Here is a 21,311-nt window from a genome sequence, read left to right on the forward strand (position 1 = left end):
TAGTATATTCCTGAGTACGGGTAGTAACGTGGCCCTGGAGGGCATTAGCATCAGAAGCCTGATCTTTCTGGACCACAGCTGTGGCTGAAATGTAGTATCCCTGTGCACAAGCCTTTGAAGGCATCCCATGTGATAGTAGGTGTGGTAGAACCCTTATTCTGCAGGCAATATTATTCCAATAAGGGAGGAAACACCAGGATGAGAGAGAGAGCCATAGGAATGCCTAGGCACCACATGGATACAGTGCGTACCTGACTCTGGGTGAGAGTCAGTGGAGCATGGTCTGAGAGGCTGATGGGAAGATACTTGACATCTTGGACAGCTGCCAGCAGAGAAGAGTTGGCAAACACCAAGTTTATACAGGAAGCAGTTCAGTGGGAAGAAGATAAACAGGAGAAAGCTTTGATATTGGGATGTTGCCATCTCCACACTTCAGCAAGATCTGCTGCCAGTGCTTAGGATGCCAGTAGGCCATATGTAGGTTGCCTCGGTGAAGGTTTGTCTAAATCAAGAGAGAGAGTAGCATTAAAATCACTGGATATCTGCAGTTTAAATGGAGAATTAAACGTAACCTTCTCTAGTATAGCGTATAATAGTGAATCTGGGAAAGGGGGATGTATATGAACAGCCACAATAATGCAACGCTGTTGTCACAGATTTAGGATTACTATTACGTATTTGCCTTAAGGGTCAGTATGTACTGCCTTCACTCTGCAGGGGAGTGACTTTTAAAATTAAAGTATAATCCCTGCACATTTCATGAGAGGATTTTTATAGTGTCAAACAGTTTTCAGCAGGGAGCAGCTTAGTGGGGGAGAAAAGCCTGAGGAGCAGCAAAAAGAGAGTAAGCCAGCATTCATAGACTCAAAAACAAAACCACATATAAAATCACACTCAGGTGCAACTGCGCCTACCATGCCCATACTCAAACTGACTCCAAAAACCCCCCCCAAAAAAACAGGTGACTGCTGAAGCCGGGCCTGTACCCAAAACAGAGCAAGAAACTGTCACAGAAAAGTCAGTGTCCGAAGGTGGGGGGTCAAGCAGTGTTCCAAAACATCCCTGAGGCAGAGAGAATCGCTAAGTGTTCCAATGGTTAGAAACGAGGCAACTAGCACCCTAGGGCACAATTTATGCAACTATGTAAATCTGAAGAAAACATCACCAAGGGGGTACCGGACTCCGTGGTAAGAAGCGCTCACTTCAGTAAACTAAGCATACAATCCAAAAACAGTGCAGAACAGCAACTTAATGCTAGGTGCAGAATGTTAACCCCAGCTAATGACCCACAGGTGTGTTAATGGCAGAATACCAGCCCAAGCCAGGTGAAGCAGCATGGATAGTTGGATCATGAAGGAGTGTTACTTTACGAGGGTCTGCGGGTGTTCAGCCAGTCAGAGGCCGACTCGGTTGTTTCAAAGAAGCGATGTCCCCATCAATGATCAGTCCTTTTCTCTGAGGCGCTTGTGAACTTCAGTGAAGGAACAGCGGCGTTGCTGGATTTTAATTGAGTATTCAGGAAATATGAAGATATGATTATATTTGGCATGTGCAATTAATTTCGGTCTGAATACAAATTTGGACTGATTTTTGGTTATTTGAAGATTCGGATGTATCCGAATGTCCGAACGAAATAGTAACCAATAGTAACGAATTTAGTTGAAATCCGTTAAAATTTGTTTTATTTATTCATTTTCCAGCAAGATTAGAATTCGGATTGGTCGAAAAACGATTGACGGATTCAAATTTTGTGTAAAGAAATAGCTGATTGTTAAGCAGCTGGCCAGGAAGCCAGCCACTGCGTCCTTAACCTCCCTGGCGGTATGATTATGTCAGGAATTATGTACCAAAAGCGGTACAATTTTTTTCATGGAAATTTGGCGTTATGTATTATAGGCCTACAATTCTTAGTAATTACTGACTTTAACCTGACCAAAACAAGAGTCTAGTAGACATCCCAGATTTGATAAATTTGAAACACAAACGCATGAATTATAATCTAATCAATAATATAATTTTATTATATAATATATATAATAAAATTATAATATTGATTAGATTATAATTCAAGAGTTATATATTATATATAGATATATAGATATCTATATATAATATATAATATATAACGCATGAATTATAATGGAATCAATAATATAATTTTATATATATATATATATATATATATATATATATATATATATATATATATATATATATATATATGTGTGTGTATATAGGTATATATATATATATATATATATATATATATATATATATATATACCTATATACACATATATACATATATATATATATATATATATAATATAAAATGTGTTATGTGTTTGTGTTTTGTGCAACGTTTGAATTTCCCTCCCAGTTCCGCTCCCATGCAGCATTGCTGCTGCAGGGAACGGAACTAGGAAGTCATCATACCGATGGACGAGCGGCGGGACTCTCGGCTGGCGGTTACAGCAATGTGAGATCATCGCTGGATTGCCAGGAGAAGGTAAGAGACACCGCTGCGTTCTCTGCACATCTACCCCAAGCGTGACTCGGGGATTCCGATCCTGGACTAAAAAATCCACCCTGAGTCATGCTCAGGGATACCGCCAGGGAGGTTAACAACCATGAGTCATGATCTGTCAGAGGACTTCCCCACTGACAGATGAATATAAAGAAAAGAATGCCGCCATCACCCAGCAACAGAAAAATGTTTAAGAAACAGTGTAGAGTCCCCCTCCGGCCCATACCAGGCCTTTCGGGTCAAAAAAAAAACAGCACGAGGTCCTGCCCAAAATCCATAACAGACCCTTACCTGAGCATGCAGCCCGGCCAGTCAAGAAAGGGGGGGTATGAGCGGGCACCCCCCTTCCTTAACTATATCAGGGCACATGCCCTCAACATGGGGGGTGGGTGTTTTGGCATGGTAGGAGCTCTGCCTCTTCCCGACAACCCTGGGCTGTGGTTGTTGGGGTCTGTGGGCAGGGGGCCAATCAGAATATGAAAGGGGGCCCCCAAGATCCTGCCTCCCATGTGAATGGTATTTGGTACATAATACCTGTACCCTTTCACAAAAAAGTGTCAAAAAATCAAAATACAGTTTTTGACAAATCCTTTATTTAAAAATAAAAAAACAGTGTCCCCCAATGTAGTTATGTCGTCAATCACGCCACCCACCGTACCCGAAAAAAAATAGCACTTTCGCCGTCACAGAGGCACTATACCTACTGCAGGCTCCTCTGTTTGACAGCTCTTTTATAGGGAAAGGGCAGGGCCACCTGTCTATGTCACCTGGTGGCACCACCTCCCTGCACCGGTCCGTGATGTCAGAAGGGGCGTTGCCAGCAGGTGACGTAGACAGGTGGCCCTGCCTTTCCCTATAAAAGAACTGTCAAATGGATTAACCTGCAGCAAGCATAGAGCCTCTGTGTCGGCGAGAGCGATGTCCCTGTTCCAGTGATTGAGGAGGCATAGGAGGAAAAGGCAAAGGTGGGGCCCCAGGGATATGTGGAGTGGGCAGCACACAGTGAGCTCGCTCCACCACAATTGTAGGTGGAATATTTTCCAGGCCCCAGGAGCATGGTCAGAAAATACTCTGCAAATTTAGCTGGCTGGGAACCTTCTGATTTTCCAGGTAGAGCCAGGATGTTCGGATTATTATGCCAAAGGTGATTTTCTATATCTATGGCCTTAACCTGGAGTTGCAACCTGCACTTGCAACACATGAAGCTCCCGGGAGTTTGCTCTTATGGTGTCCTCAGCCTGGGAGATCCTGTCTGCAGCCTCACTAAGGCAGGATCAGAATTTCTCTATGTCATGCATTATCAGGCTGACATCCATGGATAAGAAATCAATCTGTGGCATGAGGGTTTCCTTGCTGCATATGCTCAGGGCCAGCAGATCAGCATTGGTGAGGCCATCAGGAGCTGAGTGCGGCGGAGAGGTCTGTGGGCTCACATACATAGCTGCACTCTGTAGCCTCGTGAGGAAGATGGCCGCCACAGGAGATGAGCTGGAGGGGAACAGAGAGGACCTGGTGCTGCGCTGCTTAGATGGAGACATCCGCAGGCACAGGACATGAACCGTCGGAAGGAAGGGAATGTGAATCGTTCACATTTCAGCCACGCCCCCAAGTTACTTTACTTTACAAGTGAAAAGTGGTATCATGTTAGCTGTGAATCAAATAAAGATCAGGCAAATCAAACAGCAACATCTGTATTGAATAACCGCGGTGGAGTTAACACATAGGAGTTGATTTACTAAAGGCAAATATACTGTTGTGAGTTAGCTTAGTGAATATGCTAAAAAATTTGATTTGAAAAGAATACTCAAACTGGAGCGTCACTTCATTCACAAGTGAAAAATCCCTTGCACAGTAAAAGGTTTATTTGCCTTTAGCAAATCAACTTCACAACTTACATTATTAAACAAGTACAATAGTGTGTTTCTCCATCACTCTTTTATTGACTCGTTGCTTATAGTTTATAATTTTGGCCCTTACTGACACAAAATATTGCTCTTCAATTTATAATACTACTTTAGAAAAATCTGCCAATACGTTACCAGCCATACTGCTATGCTTACAAGAGCAGTGAACCAATTATGTTAACTGCACTGTAAATAGAACCACTGAAATTGCTTCGTTTAACAAACCCAGCCCAATTGGGCCTTTATAATTAAATGCCAGAAAGTGTTAATTGTATTCAGTTGTAACAACTTTGATATAGTGAAAATTGTATTTAAACAAATATAATAATATTTAAAGATAAATATAAATGTTTTCTTTACCTGTGTTTATAAAGGTAGAAGGCAAATCCCGATAGTATGAGGGCAAAAAAAGGTACCAGGATTGCAGCTGCTACAGAACTGCTGTTTGTGCCATAATAGTTATTAGAGGAGTCATTGATGTTTTGAGAAACTGAAACAGCAAAAAAAAAATACAAAACAATCATTAATTATTATTGCAAATACATATTGGTGAATCATTTTTTTCTTTGTAACTTTATTTATGTCTTATTTTACCTCTCTCTTTGTATCAGTTACGTTTTGTATAATACCTTTATGTATGTTACATGTTTAAAGGATAATTCCAGTTTTACATCCAAAAATTAAAATGTTACCTCACAGCCCCCTTCCTCATTCAGGAGGGCCCAGCTGCACTTATTTTCTATTTTGAACGTTCATCACCAAATACATCTGCTGATTTACTTATTCATACCCTTCTTACTCCATACATAGCCCCTGAGGCTGTGCATTAGAATAATGCTGGCCTTTGTGAGTGGTTATTGGTCAAGCATGGGGTGGGGGGGTTCTTCCTGAGAGCACCTGGGCACCTATGTGGATTACCTGAGCACTTTTTCAGCACTTTAGTTCCTCTGAAGGGAACCATTTTTTGGACTGCACCTTAATTTAACATTTTTGCACTATTGCATATGGTTGCACAATGGACACATGATTGCACTTCATTTATGCACTTTAATATGTATAAATTTTGTATTTATTGATCACATTATGCACTTTATTTTGTATGTATCTCAATATTTCGATCACAGTATACACAGATTTATTTATTTATTTATATATACCTGTTAGCGCTGCCTTTTGATTGATTTTATGGTTTAGAATGAGGCAGTAGTATCACAAAGATGCACACACACACACACACAGCAGTGATGTACATAAAATCAAATGATACAAACTCAGAAATAGGCATACATTCCCGAATATAAAATAGTCACCATAACAGAAATATTTTGAGACCCAGGTAGTGGTAGAAGGGTGGTGGTGGATGTAATACAAAGGGGGTTTGGAGATTAGTGGCCTGAATGGTAAAATGGTGGAGGGGGGCTGGGAATAGCCAGGCAAGGGAGGGGACTCATCACTAACAGCAAAGCCACCTACTGAGACATTCAGAAAAGCTAAACCTTGTCATACTTCCAGAGGCAACCACGGTTAAAGGGGTTGTAAATTCTGCATGTTTTTTAGCCTTATGCATTCTATGCATTAGGATAAAAAGCATTCTGTGTGTAGCGGCCCCCCTCAGCCCTCCTCAGCCCCCCTGATACTTACCTGAGCCCCATCTCTATCCAGCAGATAGCCCCTTGTCCAGGAGCCCCTTAGCCGTCTGTGACTTGCCCTCCTAATTGGCTTAGACACAGCAGTGGCGCCATTGGCTTCCACTGCTGTCAATCAAAGTTAGTTAGCTAATTTAGGAGATAGAGTGGGCGGGGCTGAACCGCAGCTCTGTGTCTGAATGGACACACAGAGCTTCAGCTCGGCTCAGGTGCACCCATAGCAAGCTGCTTGCTGTGCGGGCACTCGACAGGAGGAGGGGGGGGGGCAGGAACAGCGAAGATGGACCCGGGAAAAGGAGGATCTAGAGCTGCTCTGTGCAAATCCACAGAACAAGTAAGTATAACATGTTTGTTATTTAAAAAAAAAATGAGACTTTACAATCACTTTAAGGTAAGTTAACCTCCCTGGCGGTATTCCCGAGTGTGGCTCGGGGTGGAATTTCAGTGCCATTATCGCCAGGGAGAAATTGCTGTATCCTGGAAGAGGTTACTTACCTTGTCCCCAGGATCCCACGATCTATTCCAGCAGTGTACGGCAGCCGGATCTTCCACCTGATGCTGTGTGCCTCGGCTTCCATTGCCTGCGAGTGTTGTGTCGCAGGGGGGTGGAACCGGCGGCAAACTCAAAAAGTAAAACACACAAACAGACTGATATATTGTAATCCTATTGTAATTGACCTTAGTTTGCCCCCCAGTGCCCTTGCCTGCAATTTTACTGTACTTATATATATAATCATATGCATGGTGAGATTTCCTATCCTGTAGCATCTTACCCACATTAAATTTGCTGCAAGTAAAAGTAAGATGATATGCTTCCCCCTGGATCTTGCAATTGGAAAAAAGATTGACATATATTGTGGTTACCAGGAGAGTAGTTACTGATGTACTTGATTGAATATGCTTACAAAATGAACATTTTTGATATTTATAAGTACCCTTGTATTTTCAACAAGTCATATAGTATTCCTATTGCGATCATATTACTTAATAAAAATTTATCTTTAAGGGATTTGGCCCTTTTAGGATGACAACTTCTTGCCTCAAGGATAGTATTCCCCACCATCTTTTTGTGGAATAGTGATGTACAGTATCTCACAAAAGTGAGTACACCCCTCATATTTTTGTAAATATTTTATTATACCTTTTCATGTGACAACACTGAAGAAATGACACTTTGCTACAATGTAAAGTAGTGAGTGTACAGCTTGTATAACAGTGCAAAATTCCTGTCCCCTCAAAATAACTCAACACACAGCCATTAATGTCTAAACCACTGGCAACAAAAGTGAGTACACCCCTAAGTAAAAATGTCCAAAAAGGGCCCAATTAGCCATTTTCCCTCCCCAGTGTCATGTGACTCGTTAGTGTTACAAGGTCTCAGGTGTGAATGGGGAACAGGTGTGTTAAATTTGGTGTTATCGCTCTCACTCTCTCATACTGGTCACTGGAAGTTCAAGATGGCATCTCATGGCAAAGAACTCTCTAAGGATCTGAAAAAAAGAATTGTTGCCCTACATAAAGATGGCTTAGACTATAGGAAGATTGCCAAGATCCTGAAACTGAGCTGCAGCACGGTGGCCAAGACCATACAGCGGTTTAACAGGACAGGTTCCACTCAGAATAGACCTCGCCTTTTCTAAAGCCTCAAACAGTTTGCTAAAGACAAGCAGACTAAGGACATGGATTACTGGAACCATTTCCTGTGATCTGATAAGACCAACATAAACTTATTTGGTTCAGATGGTGTCAAGCCTGTGTTGTGGCAAACAGGTAAGGAGCACAAAGACAAGTGTGTCTTGCCTACAGTCAAGCATGGTGGTGGGAGTGTCAAGGTCTGGGGCTGCATGAGTGCTGCCAGCACTGGGGAGCTACAGTTCATTGAGGGAACCATGAATGCCAACATGAACTGTGACATACTAAAGCACAGCATGATCCCCTCCCTTCTGAGACTGGGCTGCAGGGCAGTTTTCCAGCATATTAACGACCCCAAACACACCTCCAAGATGACAACTGCCTTGCTAAAGAAGCCGAGGGTAAAGGTTAATGGACTGGCCAAGCATGTCTCCAGACCTAAACCCATGGTCAACCAAACTTGCTATACAGCACCTGTTTGCTGCCCTTTTCTCCGGTTTGCCTAATTATATATACAGTATACACTGTGTATATATATATATATATATATATATATATATATATATATATATATATATATATATATATATATATATATATATACACACAGTATATTCTGTATATATATATATAACATAACTAGTCAACATTAAAAAAGAGTAGCAATATCTCATAATAAATGGATAAAAAAAAATCTGGGTAATGTGATTTTCTTTCGTATGTTATTCAACTTTAAAATATAACTACTATATACTATATGTATAATTAAAGGCGTTTTGATTTCTCACCAGAGTTAAAGTGTTAGTCATAGTGTACAGCTAATTAAACAAAGAATGCAATATACCCCATTCCATTATTCTTTCCCTTTCTTTAAGGCACTGGTGACTTTGTTAGCATGAATGAAGAAGTTATTTTTAGCCTATTTCTCATAATACTGGTGAAGATGACAGGACACATTTAGCAGCAATCCAGAGATTTCCTTTAAAATTCTGCAGTGAACCTTTTAGTGACCTTTCCAGTAACACACTTGCATTTTTCAGTAAGTCAATGATTTTTTTTGTATGTACATTGAATAGGTACAAACTGTTGAATAGGTACAACTGTTGTTTACATCACAATCACAGGTGTTGAAAGTATATTTACATTTTAAGTCTTTTCCTCTATAAAAACACATAGACACATGCAATGAATGTGTAATTAAAAAAGTGCTACTCATCGTTAGAATCTTTTTATCATTACATTACCTACAGCACAAGTGGCTAGGAAGAAGACTGTTCTAAATCGTACTACAATAATCCCAACAATCTAGGAAACAGCAGTGAAACTGGTTCCACAGATTTTATGATATAAAAATGCAAATACTATGGGTGGAAGTGGATCTGATCCTGTCTGTACAAAAGTGGTAATTTTACTTGACAAGAACAAAGACAAGATTCACTACTGGCAATTAGCAATATTGTGTAAATCTGTAATGTCTATGACATTTCTTCCATGTATTTGATATTGCTTGATCACTACTAACATAAGACAAAAAACAAATACACACAGATTAGGACAATAGGGTGAGCCCCTCCTGTTTTAAGCATAAAATGTAATGCTGAATGACAGATAATCATTTATGTATGGTAGAATTACATATACAGTATAGTAAGCTGTAGTACCTGCAAAATGATTTGTGTTTTTTCCAGCCAGTTCCAAATCTACAGCCTTGTCAGACAGGAGAGGTGGATGACCCGTCTATGTGCTGGAGTTAAATAATATTCCTTGATCACTTCCGTGATCCAGCATGTAGATTGACAATGAAAAAATCAACATCACACTGATCAAGAATAGACTCTCCTCTCCCCTTCTGTCAGCATGTTTCTTGTCTAAACTGTACAGTATCTCACAAAAGTGAGTACACCCCTCACATTTTTGTAAATATTTTAATATATCTTTTCATGCGACAACATGGCATTGAGTTTACCAGCGCTTCACAGGTTGCCACTGGAGTTCTCCTACACTCCTCCATGACGACATCACGGAGGTGGTGGATGTTAGAGACCTTGAGCTCCTCCACCTTCCGTTTGAGGATGCCCCACAGATGCTCATAAGGGTTTAGGTCTGGACACATGCTTGGCCAGTCCATCACCTTTACCCTCAACTTCTTTAGCAAAGCAGTGGTCATCTTGGAGGTGTGTTTGGGGTCATTAATATGCTGGAAAACTGCCCTGCAGCCCAGTCTCAGAAGGGAGGGGATCATGCTGTGCTTTAGTATGTCACAGTTCATGTTGGCATTCATGGTTCCCTCAATGAACTCTAGCTCCCCAGGGTCGGCAGCACTCACGCAGCCCCAGACAATGACACTCCCACCACCATGCTTGACTGTAGGCAAGACACATTTGTCTTTGTACTCCTCACCCGGTTGCCATCATACACGCTTGACACCCTCTGAACCAAATAAGTTAATCTTGGTCTCATCAGACCACAGGACATGGTTCCATTAATCCATGTCCTTAGTCTGCTTGTCTTCAGCAAACTGTTTGCGGGCTTCATCTTTAGAAGAGGCTTCCTTCTGGGAGGACAGTCATGCAGACCAATGTGATGCAGTATGCAGCATATGGTCTGGGCACTGACAGGCTGACCCCCCTACCCCTTCAACCACTGCAGCAATGCTGGCAGCACTTATACATCTATTTCCCAATGACAACTTCTGGATATGACGCTGAGCACATGCACTCAACCTCTTTGGTCGACCTTGGCAAGGCCTGCTCTAAGTGGGACCTGTCCTGTTAAACCACTGTATGGTCTTGGCCGACAAGCTGCAGCTCAGTTTCAGAGACTTGTCAATCTTCTTATAGCCTAGGCCTTTATATGTAAAGCAACACTTTTTTTTTTCAGATCCTCTTTGCCATGAGGTGCCATGTTGAACTTCCAGTGACCAGTATGAGAGAGTAAGAGCGATAGCACCACATTTAACACACCTGCTCCCCATTCACACCTGAGACCTTGTAACACTAATGAGTCACATGCCATTGGGGAGGGAAAATGGCTAATTGGGCCCAATTTGGGCATGTTCACTTAGGGGTGTACTCACTTTTGTTGCCAGCTGTTTAGACATTATTGGCTGTGTGTTGAGTTATTTGGAGGGGACAGAAAATTTACACTGTTATACAAGCTATGCACATACTAATTTACATTGTAGCTAAGTATAATTTCATCAGTGTTTTCAAATGAAAATATATATTAAAACAATTGCAACAATTAGAGGGGTATACTCACTTTTGTGAGATACTGTATATATGCATGCAGCACAACATAATTTTTAAAGAATATTTAATTGCAATATTGTTTTTTTTTTTTGCCTGGAGTTCAGCTTCAAATTAATAAATATGCTTGGACAATCTACTGGTATCATTATTATTCAGACTTCAAGAAAGTTTGTTAAGAACCTACCTTGTCTTTGAAATATAAACTTCCCAAAATCCTTGGATTGTATATCACCTTGATAGTTAAAAATGTTCTTTTCTTTTCCAGAAGATACCTTTATTTTTTGAGATAATGAAAAACAATAGGTTATTCAATTAATATTATTTCTATTACCTGCATTATATTACTTTGGTTATCTAAAAATACCTATGGCAATACAGACAACACACACTCTGAACAACATTACAGTTATGCAGTTACATCAGTTATACATGCAACACCTAAAATATATGATTGACACGTAAAGATTGGATCACATAGTAGAATGGGAACTGTTTGAAACAGGTCCCAAGGCTGGTACCTACAATCACAGCCGGTCTAAACAATCTCAGAAGATGTATTTTTTTATTTATTTCAGGTACTTATATAGCGCTGTCAATTTACACAGCCTTTTACATATACATTGCACATTCACATCAGTCCCTGCCCTCATGGAGCGTACAATCTAAGGTCTCTAACTCACATTCATATATGCATAGTAGGGCCATTTTTTTGTTATACAGGATCCAATTAACCTACCAGCATGTCTTTGGAGTGTGGGAGGAAACTGGAGTACCCACGCAGGCACAGGGAGAATATGCAAACCCACGCAGGCACAGGGAGAATATGCAAACTCCAGGCAGGTAGTGTCGTGGTTGGGATTCAAACCACCGACCCTCTTGCTGCTAGGTGAAAGTGCTAACCACTAGACCACTGTGCCGCCCACTAAATAAATACAATCAAGAACTAGATCTCTCATTGATAGATGAAGTCAATCAAAATAACATTGTATAAGTTGTGTACACTCTGCCAGTATTAAAGAAACATTCATTCATGTACCTATTAAGTTGTGGACAACTACCTAAAAATTGGACTGAATGATTATCAAAATGTGAAAGAATTGCCAATTCTGCACTGTAGGCTACCTTTAAATATGTCACTCAATGTATATGCAATGCCTGCTTTGTTAAAGAGACATCTCACTAGTTAAAATGTACTACTATGAGCAGAAGCAACAAAAAACTAAAAGAACTTACCATAAAATATGTTTCTCTGAAGTCCATTGACAGACGCAGCTTTCTTATCCATTGGGTTATGCTGCCCCCTTCAGGAGTAGTTTTAGGCATGAAAATGAATTCTCCAAGCCCACTGGGCTGTCCCCACTGGCATAACCCACACCCTCTGCTCCAGCAAACCAGTTTTGTTGTAAGCAGTTAAGAAGATACATAAAACCATCCCCATATTAGAGGGGCGAGTGCTGCGTCTGTCAATGGACTTCAGAGAAACAAATTTTATGGTAATTTCTTACAAAAATCCAGTTTTCTCTATCATCCATTGACAGACGCAGCCTTCTTACTTCTTATCCACTGGGACGTCCCAAAGCAGTGTAGGCATGAGGGGTGGGAAAAACGCAACCAGAGAGTAATGTAACTCTAAAGGCTAAACTCAGCCAACTGGGAACATGAAGCTCAACCAAGAACAACAGGAGCTCACCCAGGTGAAAAAATCCCTAAAGAGAAATAAACTATTCTCATATAAAACAGCAGCCTGCAAAACCTTGCAGCCAAAAGAAGCATTTGAAGATGCCAACAAATCCACCTTGTAGAATTTTGTAAAAGTATGCACCGACGACCAAGTTGCTGGCTTACAAACTTGCACTACTGAAGTCTGATGGCGAAAGCCCCAAGAGGCACTCGGTGCTCTAGTAGAAGGAGCCTTCACAGGGAAAGGAGGAACTGACCCTTTAGTAAATAAGCCTGAACAACCGTCTGCCTGATCCATCTGGATATGGTCACAGCAGACGCAGCCAAACCTTTTCGAGGTCCTTCGGTAAGAACAAATAGAGAGTCCGATTCTCTAAAAGACTCAGCTACCGTCAGATAAACACTTATCGCCTGAACCACATTCAGAGAGTGCAAAGCAAATTCCTTGGGATGCTTGAGCTTAAGACATAAGGAAGGCAACACAATGTCTTCATTGAGATGAAAATCTGACACCACCTTAGGGAGGAAAGACGGATTGGGTCGAAGTGCCACTTTATCTCTCTGGACCACCAAATAAGGTGAACGACAGGACAGCACCAACTCAGACACTCTGCAAGCAGAAGTAATAGCCACCAGGAAGGCAACCGTCTGTGACAACGAAAGCAGAAAAATCTCCATAATATTCTCAAAAGGAGGCTTTTGAAGAACAGACAAAACAAGATTGAGATCCCACGGAGGCAACGGAATCTCCTCGGAGGAGCCAGATGACGCACCCCTTTAGAAAAGTGAGAATCAAGTTATTAGTTGCCAACAGACGTGGGAAATAAATAGCCATGGCCGACACTTGGCCCTTGATAGGGCCCAAAGCCAACCGCTGCTCAACCCCATTTTGCAAAAAGGCAAAAACCCTAGCTATAGAAAACAAGCAAGGGTGCAGCTGCAGCATTTCACAGCATGAAATGTACGATTTCCACGTACGATGATATATATTCCTGGATGTCGATTTCCTGGTCTTCAAAAGTGTAGGAATCACCCAGTCAGAAAGGCCTCTATCCCTCAACATCTTGCTTTCAACAGCCAAGCCATTAAAGCCAGCGACCGTAAAACAGGATGGAAGATCGGTCCCTGAGACAGCAGAGCTTCCTGCAGAATAAGTCTCCATGGAGGATGTATGACCATTTTTACCAGCTCGGTGTACCAAGACTGCCTAGGCCAGTCTGGTGCCACCAGAGTGACGGGAATGCCTTCCACCACCACCCGACGAAGAAACCTTGGCAGAAGTACAAGCGGAGGGAAGGCATAAATCAGCCGATACTGGCTCCAAGGAGCCACCAAAGCATCTGTGGCGTCGGCCAGAGGATCCCGTGACCTTGCCCCAACCATTGAACTTTTCCATTGAGGCAAGACATAAACAGATCCCCCTTCGGGGTCCCCCACCAGACACACAGGAGGTGAAACACCTCCGGATGAAGGGACCATTCCCCTTGATCCAGCACCTGACAACTCTGGTAATCCGCTTGCCAATTCTCCAAACCCGGAATGTGGACTGCGGAAAGGGCCGGAACATTGTCTTCCGCCCAAACCAGAATCTCAGCCACCTTTGTGTCCACCAGAACACTCTTGGTGCCCGCTTGATGATTGATGTAAGCTACGGCCATGGCATTGTCCAATTGTATCCGAACCAGGGACACGCATAGCCGACTTGTCTAGTGGAACAGTCAAAGCTTGATAGCTTGATCGCTCTGAGCTCCAGAATATTGATCTGCAAGGAAGACTCTTCTGTCGACCAAGTCCCCTGTGCACAGAGCTTCCCAAGCACTCCACCCCAGCCTGACAGGATGGCGTCTGTGGTGACCACCTTCCAGAACAGCGGCAGGAACGACTTGCGCTGACACAAAGCTGGTGACTGGATCAACCAGGATAGATCCGACTTCGTGAGATGGCTCAAACAAATCTTCTGGTCCAATGACCGAGTGTCCCTGTTCCATTTTGCAAGAATCTCTTTCTGCAGAGGCCTCAAGTGAGACTGAGCAAACGGAACCACCCCGAAGGTCGATACCATCAGACCCAGGGCCCTCATGCAAGTCCGCAAGGAAGACTGATCGCTTTCAATCAGCAACATGATCACCCTTTGCAGCTTCTGAAGCTTTTCCAATGGGAGAAAGACCTTCGCCAGGGCAGAGTCAAGAGTCAGCCCCAGATACGTGACCCGTATGGATGGCGTCAGAGCAGATGTTTTGAAATTGATCGTCCATCCGAATTCCTAAAGGGTCTAAACTGTAATTGAGATGTTGCCCAACAGATCTGAATGAGAGTCTGCTCGCAACAGGAGATTGTCCATATATCCCAAAATCGCAATTCCTCTCTGATGCAACAAGGCCAGCACCGGGGCCAGGACCTTGGTAAAAACTCTGGGAGTGGAGGCGAGACCAAAGGGTAACACCACAAATTGAAAGTGCTCCTCTGCCACCACAAAGCAGAGGAATCGCTGATGGGTATGTGCAAATACGCATCTTTGATATTGATGGAGGCCAGAAAAGCCCCCTGATTCAAGGATGCTACCACAGAGCGAATGGACTCCATTCAAAACTTCTGCACCCACATAAATCGGTTCAGAGCCTTGAGATTCAGAATTAGATGCACCTTGCCCTCCTTTCTGGGCACTGTGAACAGGTTCGAATAGAAGCCGTGAAAGCGTTCCTGCTGAGGAACCGGCACAATCACTCTTTGAGCCAGGAGATCCTGCTCAGCCTCCCGGAGATCTTTCAAATGATTCGGAGACAGGCGAAGATTTGACTGAAAAAAACCTGTCCACCGGCCGGGACCGAAATTTGATTTTGTACCCAGAATGAATCAGTTTCTGAACCCATTTGTCTTGAATAAAGGAAGTCCAGGTTTCCTGAAAGAAGCGCAGACGTCCTCCCACCCCAAAAGCAGGTGAGTGCGCCCCTTCTTGCTGCAGAGGACTTGTCCGCAGAACCAGGCTTGACTGGTCTTGGGTTTCCCCAGTGATTCTTAGTCCCTCCAGGAGCTCTGAACGGCTTACCTTTTTCTTGTGACCCGGAGGCACGAAAAAACTTCCTATGAGTGGCAAAGGAAGGCCCCCACTTAGTACGGGCTGTTTTACCTGTGGAGGATTGAGGAAGAACAGTACTCTTCCCACCAGTCAGAACCTTGATCAACTCATCCAGTGAGTCGCCAAACAATCGCTCACCCAAAAATTAAGATCTGTCAGGGCTTTTTTGGAAGCCTGGTCAGCCAACCAACTCTTCAGCCAACCATGCATCTTAGGGCAATCCCCACAGCTGAAACTCTGGCCACCAGGGAAGCCGCATCCAAGGATGCATCACACAGGAACACCAGGGCCTGAGTCATCTGGTCCATAAGTTCCATCAGCTCCGGGGGGAACTATGTCAGGATCCGAGTTCCCCTTCAGAACCTTAATCCATTCCATACCCGTCTGTGATACTAAGATAGACACAAAAAACAGTTTTAGAATAGTACCTGCCAACAAATGAAGATGGCAGGAAAGGGATTCCACCCGCCTTTCCACCGGATCTGTAAAAACGGGGGAATCTTCCACAGGCACTATAGTAGATTTGTTCAACCTGGAAATGGGATGATCCACCTTAGGCGGTACCGTCCAATGGTTAGAGACCGTCTCAGCAAAGGGATAATTGCGTTTAAAGTGCTTAGGCACTACTAGCACATGCTTGATGCACCGCCATTGGTCATTAACATTATTAATAAAGGTCTTGGGACAAGGGAAAACCTTACCCGATTTTTGGGTCATGCGGGAGCCAAAGAACACCCGTGTCCCTGTCGGCGTGAATTCATCTGCCATTTTTAAACTTTCCCTTACTGAAACAATCAGGGCTTCCACCAAAGCGTGTTCCCACGCTGCAGCTGAAGAGGACAGGTCCTCTTCACCATCCGATTGCGAGGACAGTGACCCCTCAGATAGGGGGGTGTCCGTGGTAACCATATCAGCCTCTGAATCAGAGGACCCCACCAATGATGAAGAAGGTAGCAGCTGTTTGCGGCTAGTAACCTTTTTATTCATTACAAAATTGACCTTGGTCGCCAGGCTTTCCAGTGCTGCTGAAATCACAGCCAGCGACTGTGATCCGGACAGTCCGGGCATCGCACTAAGTGGGTCTGAGGGTGAATTTACTACCTGGGACTCCATATTCAATGCAACAGAAAAAAGGAGTACTGTCACTTTAAAAATGCTGATTGCGGTTCCCACCGCAGATCACCCCGGGTTGCGGAGTCCCCCTTAAATATATATCGACAGCAGTGTGTGCAGGGATATGCCCACAAAGACCCCAGTACTTTATCACCTCCAGAGGAAACCTCCTGAATTGGACTGTGCAGCAATAGGAGGGAGCCACAGGATATGACATTAGCCTGGTATGTGAAAGGTCACGCTGCCTGTGTAGCTCCACAGGGATACACAAAAAATGGCTACCAATGCATATCAATAGGAAGCACAGGGAAAATGGCTACCCAATACAAGTCAATGGGAAAAATATTTTACATATACACATTTTACACTAAAGATGGCGGCGCCCATAACATGCCATGCGGTCAGGGACCCCCAATATGAAGGCCTCAAGGATCTACAACCAGACCCAGCAGGAAAAAAGGTACTATTGCCACCCCCCAGGACGCCAGGTGCCCCAGCTATAGTGCCCCCGGGGGGTGGGGGAGGGCATAAGGCCAGGTACCTGACAGACCATGGGGATCTTTTTGGAAGATCAGGTCCTATTATCCCCAGGAGAGGGCCCACATCCCCCTAAGACCACCAAGGGGCAAGGGGGGCTACATTTACTCACCATACCATGGACCGGATGGGCTCCACTCTGGGCAGAACCACCTCCCACCCGGAGTGGGGGTGCTGCCAGCCGAGGGGTACGCTGCGACTTTCCAGTGAGACATCCACTCACAGGCTCATTCCCATCCAGAAAGGGGCACCGTCGTGGTGAGGCCTAGTGCGGGACTGTAACCTGCTCACGCTCGTAGGCCAGGTTGGGGAAACCCTAAGGATCTAGATTATCCAGTGTGAAACACCAGGCGGCATTGCTTGTAGATCAGCAGGAGGATCCCCCTGAACACTAACTAGCAAAGTAAGTAAAGAGAAATACAACAAAACATTCTGAAAAGAATAAAAAATCTGAGACCAGAGTCCCAACAGGAAACCTAGGTCCTACTCCTTCTCTAGGCACAAACAAACTGGTTTGCTGGAGCAGTGGGTGTGGGTTATGCCTGTGGGGACAGCCCGATGGGCGTGGAGAATTATGTTTTTTTCCTGCAGGGGGCAGCATAACCCAATGGATAAGAAGTAAGAAAGCTGCATCTTTCAATGGATGATAGAGAAACTGGCTTCTTATTCAATGCTAACTTATATTAATATTCATTATAGAAAATAATTACTATTTATTAATCACCAATATCAACATTTCATTTGAATCTATTTGTCTGTTTTAATAATGATTTCTGCCCTTCTTTAACCTGGCAGATTTATAGCATATTCGGTTAATGTTATGAAGCGAATAAAATGACCACTGATGATGTCAGACTTTGCCGATGAAACGCGTTGGAAGGACTTTCCGAGACCCGTCACTTCAAGTGAATGGAACGCCGGTGGAAACTCAAACCAGCATTTATGAGTTTTTTTCCCATGCCTATAATACTTCTTATTGATGTAAGTATAATTTTAATTGCTTCTTAACCACTGCAGGTTTTGCCCCCTTAATGACCAGGCCATTTTTGCAATTCGTCACTGCATTACTTTAACAGACAATTGTGCGGTCATGCAATGCTGTACCCAAATAAAATGGATGTCCTTTTTTTTCATACAAATAGAGCTTTCTTTTGGTGGTATTTAATCACCTCTGCGATTTTTATTTTTTGCGCTATAAACAAAAAAATAGTGACAATTCTGAAAATAAAAACAATATTTTTCACATTCTGCTATATAACACCCCCCCCCCCCCCCCCAAAAAAAAAATGTAAAAATCAAATGTTTTCATAATTTTAGACCAATTTGTATTCTGTTGGGAGGACCAGTGACATTACTACAGTAATCAGTGCTAAAAATATGCACTGTTACTGTAATATTTACACTGGCTTGGAAGGGATTAACCCAGGGGCGATCAAAGGGTTGAGCCTAGGGAAGTGTTTTCTAACTGTATGGGGAGGGACTTGTGGAATCAGCACAGAGACCTGTGATCCTAAATAGGAGGATCACAGGCACTGTGTGTTCATTCCAGAGAGAACAACGGTTTGTTGTGTTTACAACAGCAGACCGTCATTCCCTCTCCATGAGGAGTGATCACGGGTGCCTGTGGATCGACTTCCCCGCTGCCTAATGGGGATGCGCAGCCGAGCCAGCCTGCCGCAGTATATCTGCGGTGGGGGATCGGCAAGTGGTTAATAAAAACCGAATATTCTATACTATGAGAGACTCCTTTATATTTCTCCCCTGTGAATGAGGCACATGCAGGATTCCTTAAAGGCACTGGAGCTCTTTACAAGAAAGAATCTCATCTAGTCAACTGGAGGCTTAGGATTCTATTGGTAGATCGAGTATATGCTGTATATTGGGTGATAAATGTACCACAAGCGACTTTGCAAAAGAAGTCCTATGTCTCTGATGAGCATGGAGTGTTACTATCTGCGTGAAGAAGAAGAGCACTATTTGTTGTTTTGGGTGTCACTTCTTTTCCAAGACAAAGTCTTCAACTTTTTAATTTCATTTTTTTACTTCAAGTTGTTTGATTTGGAACAAGCACTTTATTGGGACTTTTTTATATTAAATATTTATTTTGGTATATTTGATTTTTGAATGAACACAGTATAATATTTTCCATGCTAAAGTAACAATGCTATATAGATGAGGACAGTGAATCAATATTTTACAGTAAGAGAGAGATGGGCATTTAAATGTGCAGTATAATTTAGAACCAGCTGGAAGGCTATGCTTAACACTATAAAATCACTGCCATGCCAAAAGTATTCCCAGAAGTAGAGTAAGCATGTTCTGTGCCAGTAGCTCTTTGATAGTTCTGAACATTTATATCTCTCCCTAAGGATAGGTATGTCCTACTGATGATAAATAAATAGAACTGAATACAATAGAAAGAAATATTTGGAAATAAAAAAGATTAAAGGCAATAAATACTTATTTGCAGTATAGGCACTGGTTTATGACACAAAGCTGTTGATTTGCTTACAAAAAATATATTTACTTAGCAAAGTAAATGCTCACTAAGTAAAACATTGTCCTCTTTTAATGCTTAATTATGCACAAGGAAATTCTAAAAGTTACTGGGTTTTCCTTCACTTTGTTAGGTAAACATGTGTTGCTCTTTTAGTACAAAAAGCCCAATGAGCGTACAGATAGGATATTTTAATATCTGATATATTGACAAAGTTCTTTCACAGCAGGATAACAGTTTTTACCAAGTGCCATGGACAATCTTGTTCCCTGAAAAAGGTCAGTATCTAAATACCGCCACAACAATATACCGCATGTCCTGTCTCACAGTGGGTTCCAAAGTTTGCAGTACGTCCAAAACACATAGTTTTCCTTCCCTTAATCAATTATAGTGTACCCTAATGAAAACTCTTGTGCTCTGAAAAAAGTCAATATCTAACTTATTGGAACATTAGTACACTACATATTCTATGTCACAGTGGGTTCCCAACTTTGAAGTGTATCCAGAATATATCTAGGTTTGTTTGCCTCATATATTTTACTCTTAACCACTTTAGCCTCAGAAGGATTTGCCCCCTTAATGACCAGGCAATTTTTTGCGATTCAGCACTGCGTTATTTCAACGGAAAATTGCGCGGTCATGCTACGCTGTACCCGAATAAAATTGATGTCTTCTTTTCCCCACAAGTAGAGCTTTCTTTTGGTGGTATTTGATCACTTCTGCGGTTTTTAGATTTTGCGCTATAAAGAAAAAAAGAGCATCAATTTAAAAAAAAAATGCCATATTTTTTACGTTCTGCTATAAAACATTCCCAATAAAAAAAATGTAAACATTTTTTTTTTATCAGTTTAGGCCAATTTGTATTCTGCTACATATTTTGGTAAAAAAAAATCACAAAAAGCGTATTTTGATTGGTTTGCACAAAAGATATTGAGTTTACAAACTAGGGGAAAGATTTATGTCATTTGAATTTTTATTTATTTTTTAATGACGGCGATCTGCGATTTTTAGCGGGACTGCAACATTGTGGCAGACAGATCGGACCCTTAACTGACATTTTTTACACTTTTTCGGGACCAGTGACACTAATGCAGCAATCAGTGCTAAATAATATGCATTGTTACTGTATAAATGATACTGGCAGGGAAGGGGTTAATACTGGGGGTGATCAAAGGGGTTTAATGTATGCCTATGTGCTTACTCACTGTGTGTGTTGGGGGGGGGGGGGGTTCCGTGACAGGCACAGACAGATCACAGTTTCAGCTTAGCTGAAACTGCTGATCTGTCCCTGCCTGTCTGAGAGAAGATCCGCCTGCTTTGTTTACATAAGCTGGCGAGACTTCTCTCCATTTCCCAGACAATCGTGGGAGGAAGGCGGCAATCGCTGCCTCTCCTCCCGCGGCTCACCTCCCACTGTGTCTAAATGTGCGCCGCCAAAACCACATACAC

At 42.6% G+C, this 21,311-nt stretch overlaps 1 protein-coding gene across 1 annotated transcript in view; it reads right to left on the minus strand.

The window, feature by feature from the left end:
- The window catches only part of CSMD1 (CUB and Sushi multiple domains 1), a 2,644,830-nt gene that overhangs the window by 5,619 nt on the left and 2,617,900 nt on the right, over window positions 1-21,311 (minus strand). Inside the window, exons 68-69 of the mRNA XM_082250071.1 lie at window positions 11,144-11,231; window positions 4,791-4,920 (exon numbers count right to left, since the gene is read on the minus strand). Of these exons, the coding sequence (XP_082106197.1) occupies window positions 4,791-4,920; window positions 11,144-11,231 (218 nt within the window). The remainder of the gene's footprint in view (window positions 1-4,790; window positions 4,921-11,143; window positions 11,232-21,311) is intronic.

The sequence above is a fragment of the Pelophylax lessonae genome, assembly GCF_965119305.1.
Source record: "Pelophylax lessonae genome assembly, chromosome: 3".
NCBI lineage: Eukaryota > Metazoa > Chordata > Amphibia > Anura > Ranidae > Pelophylax > Pelophylax lessonae.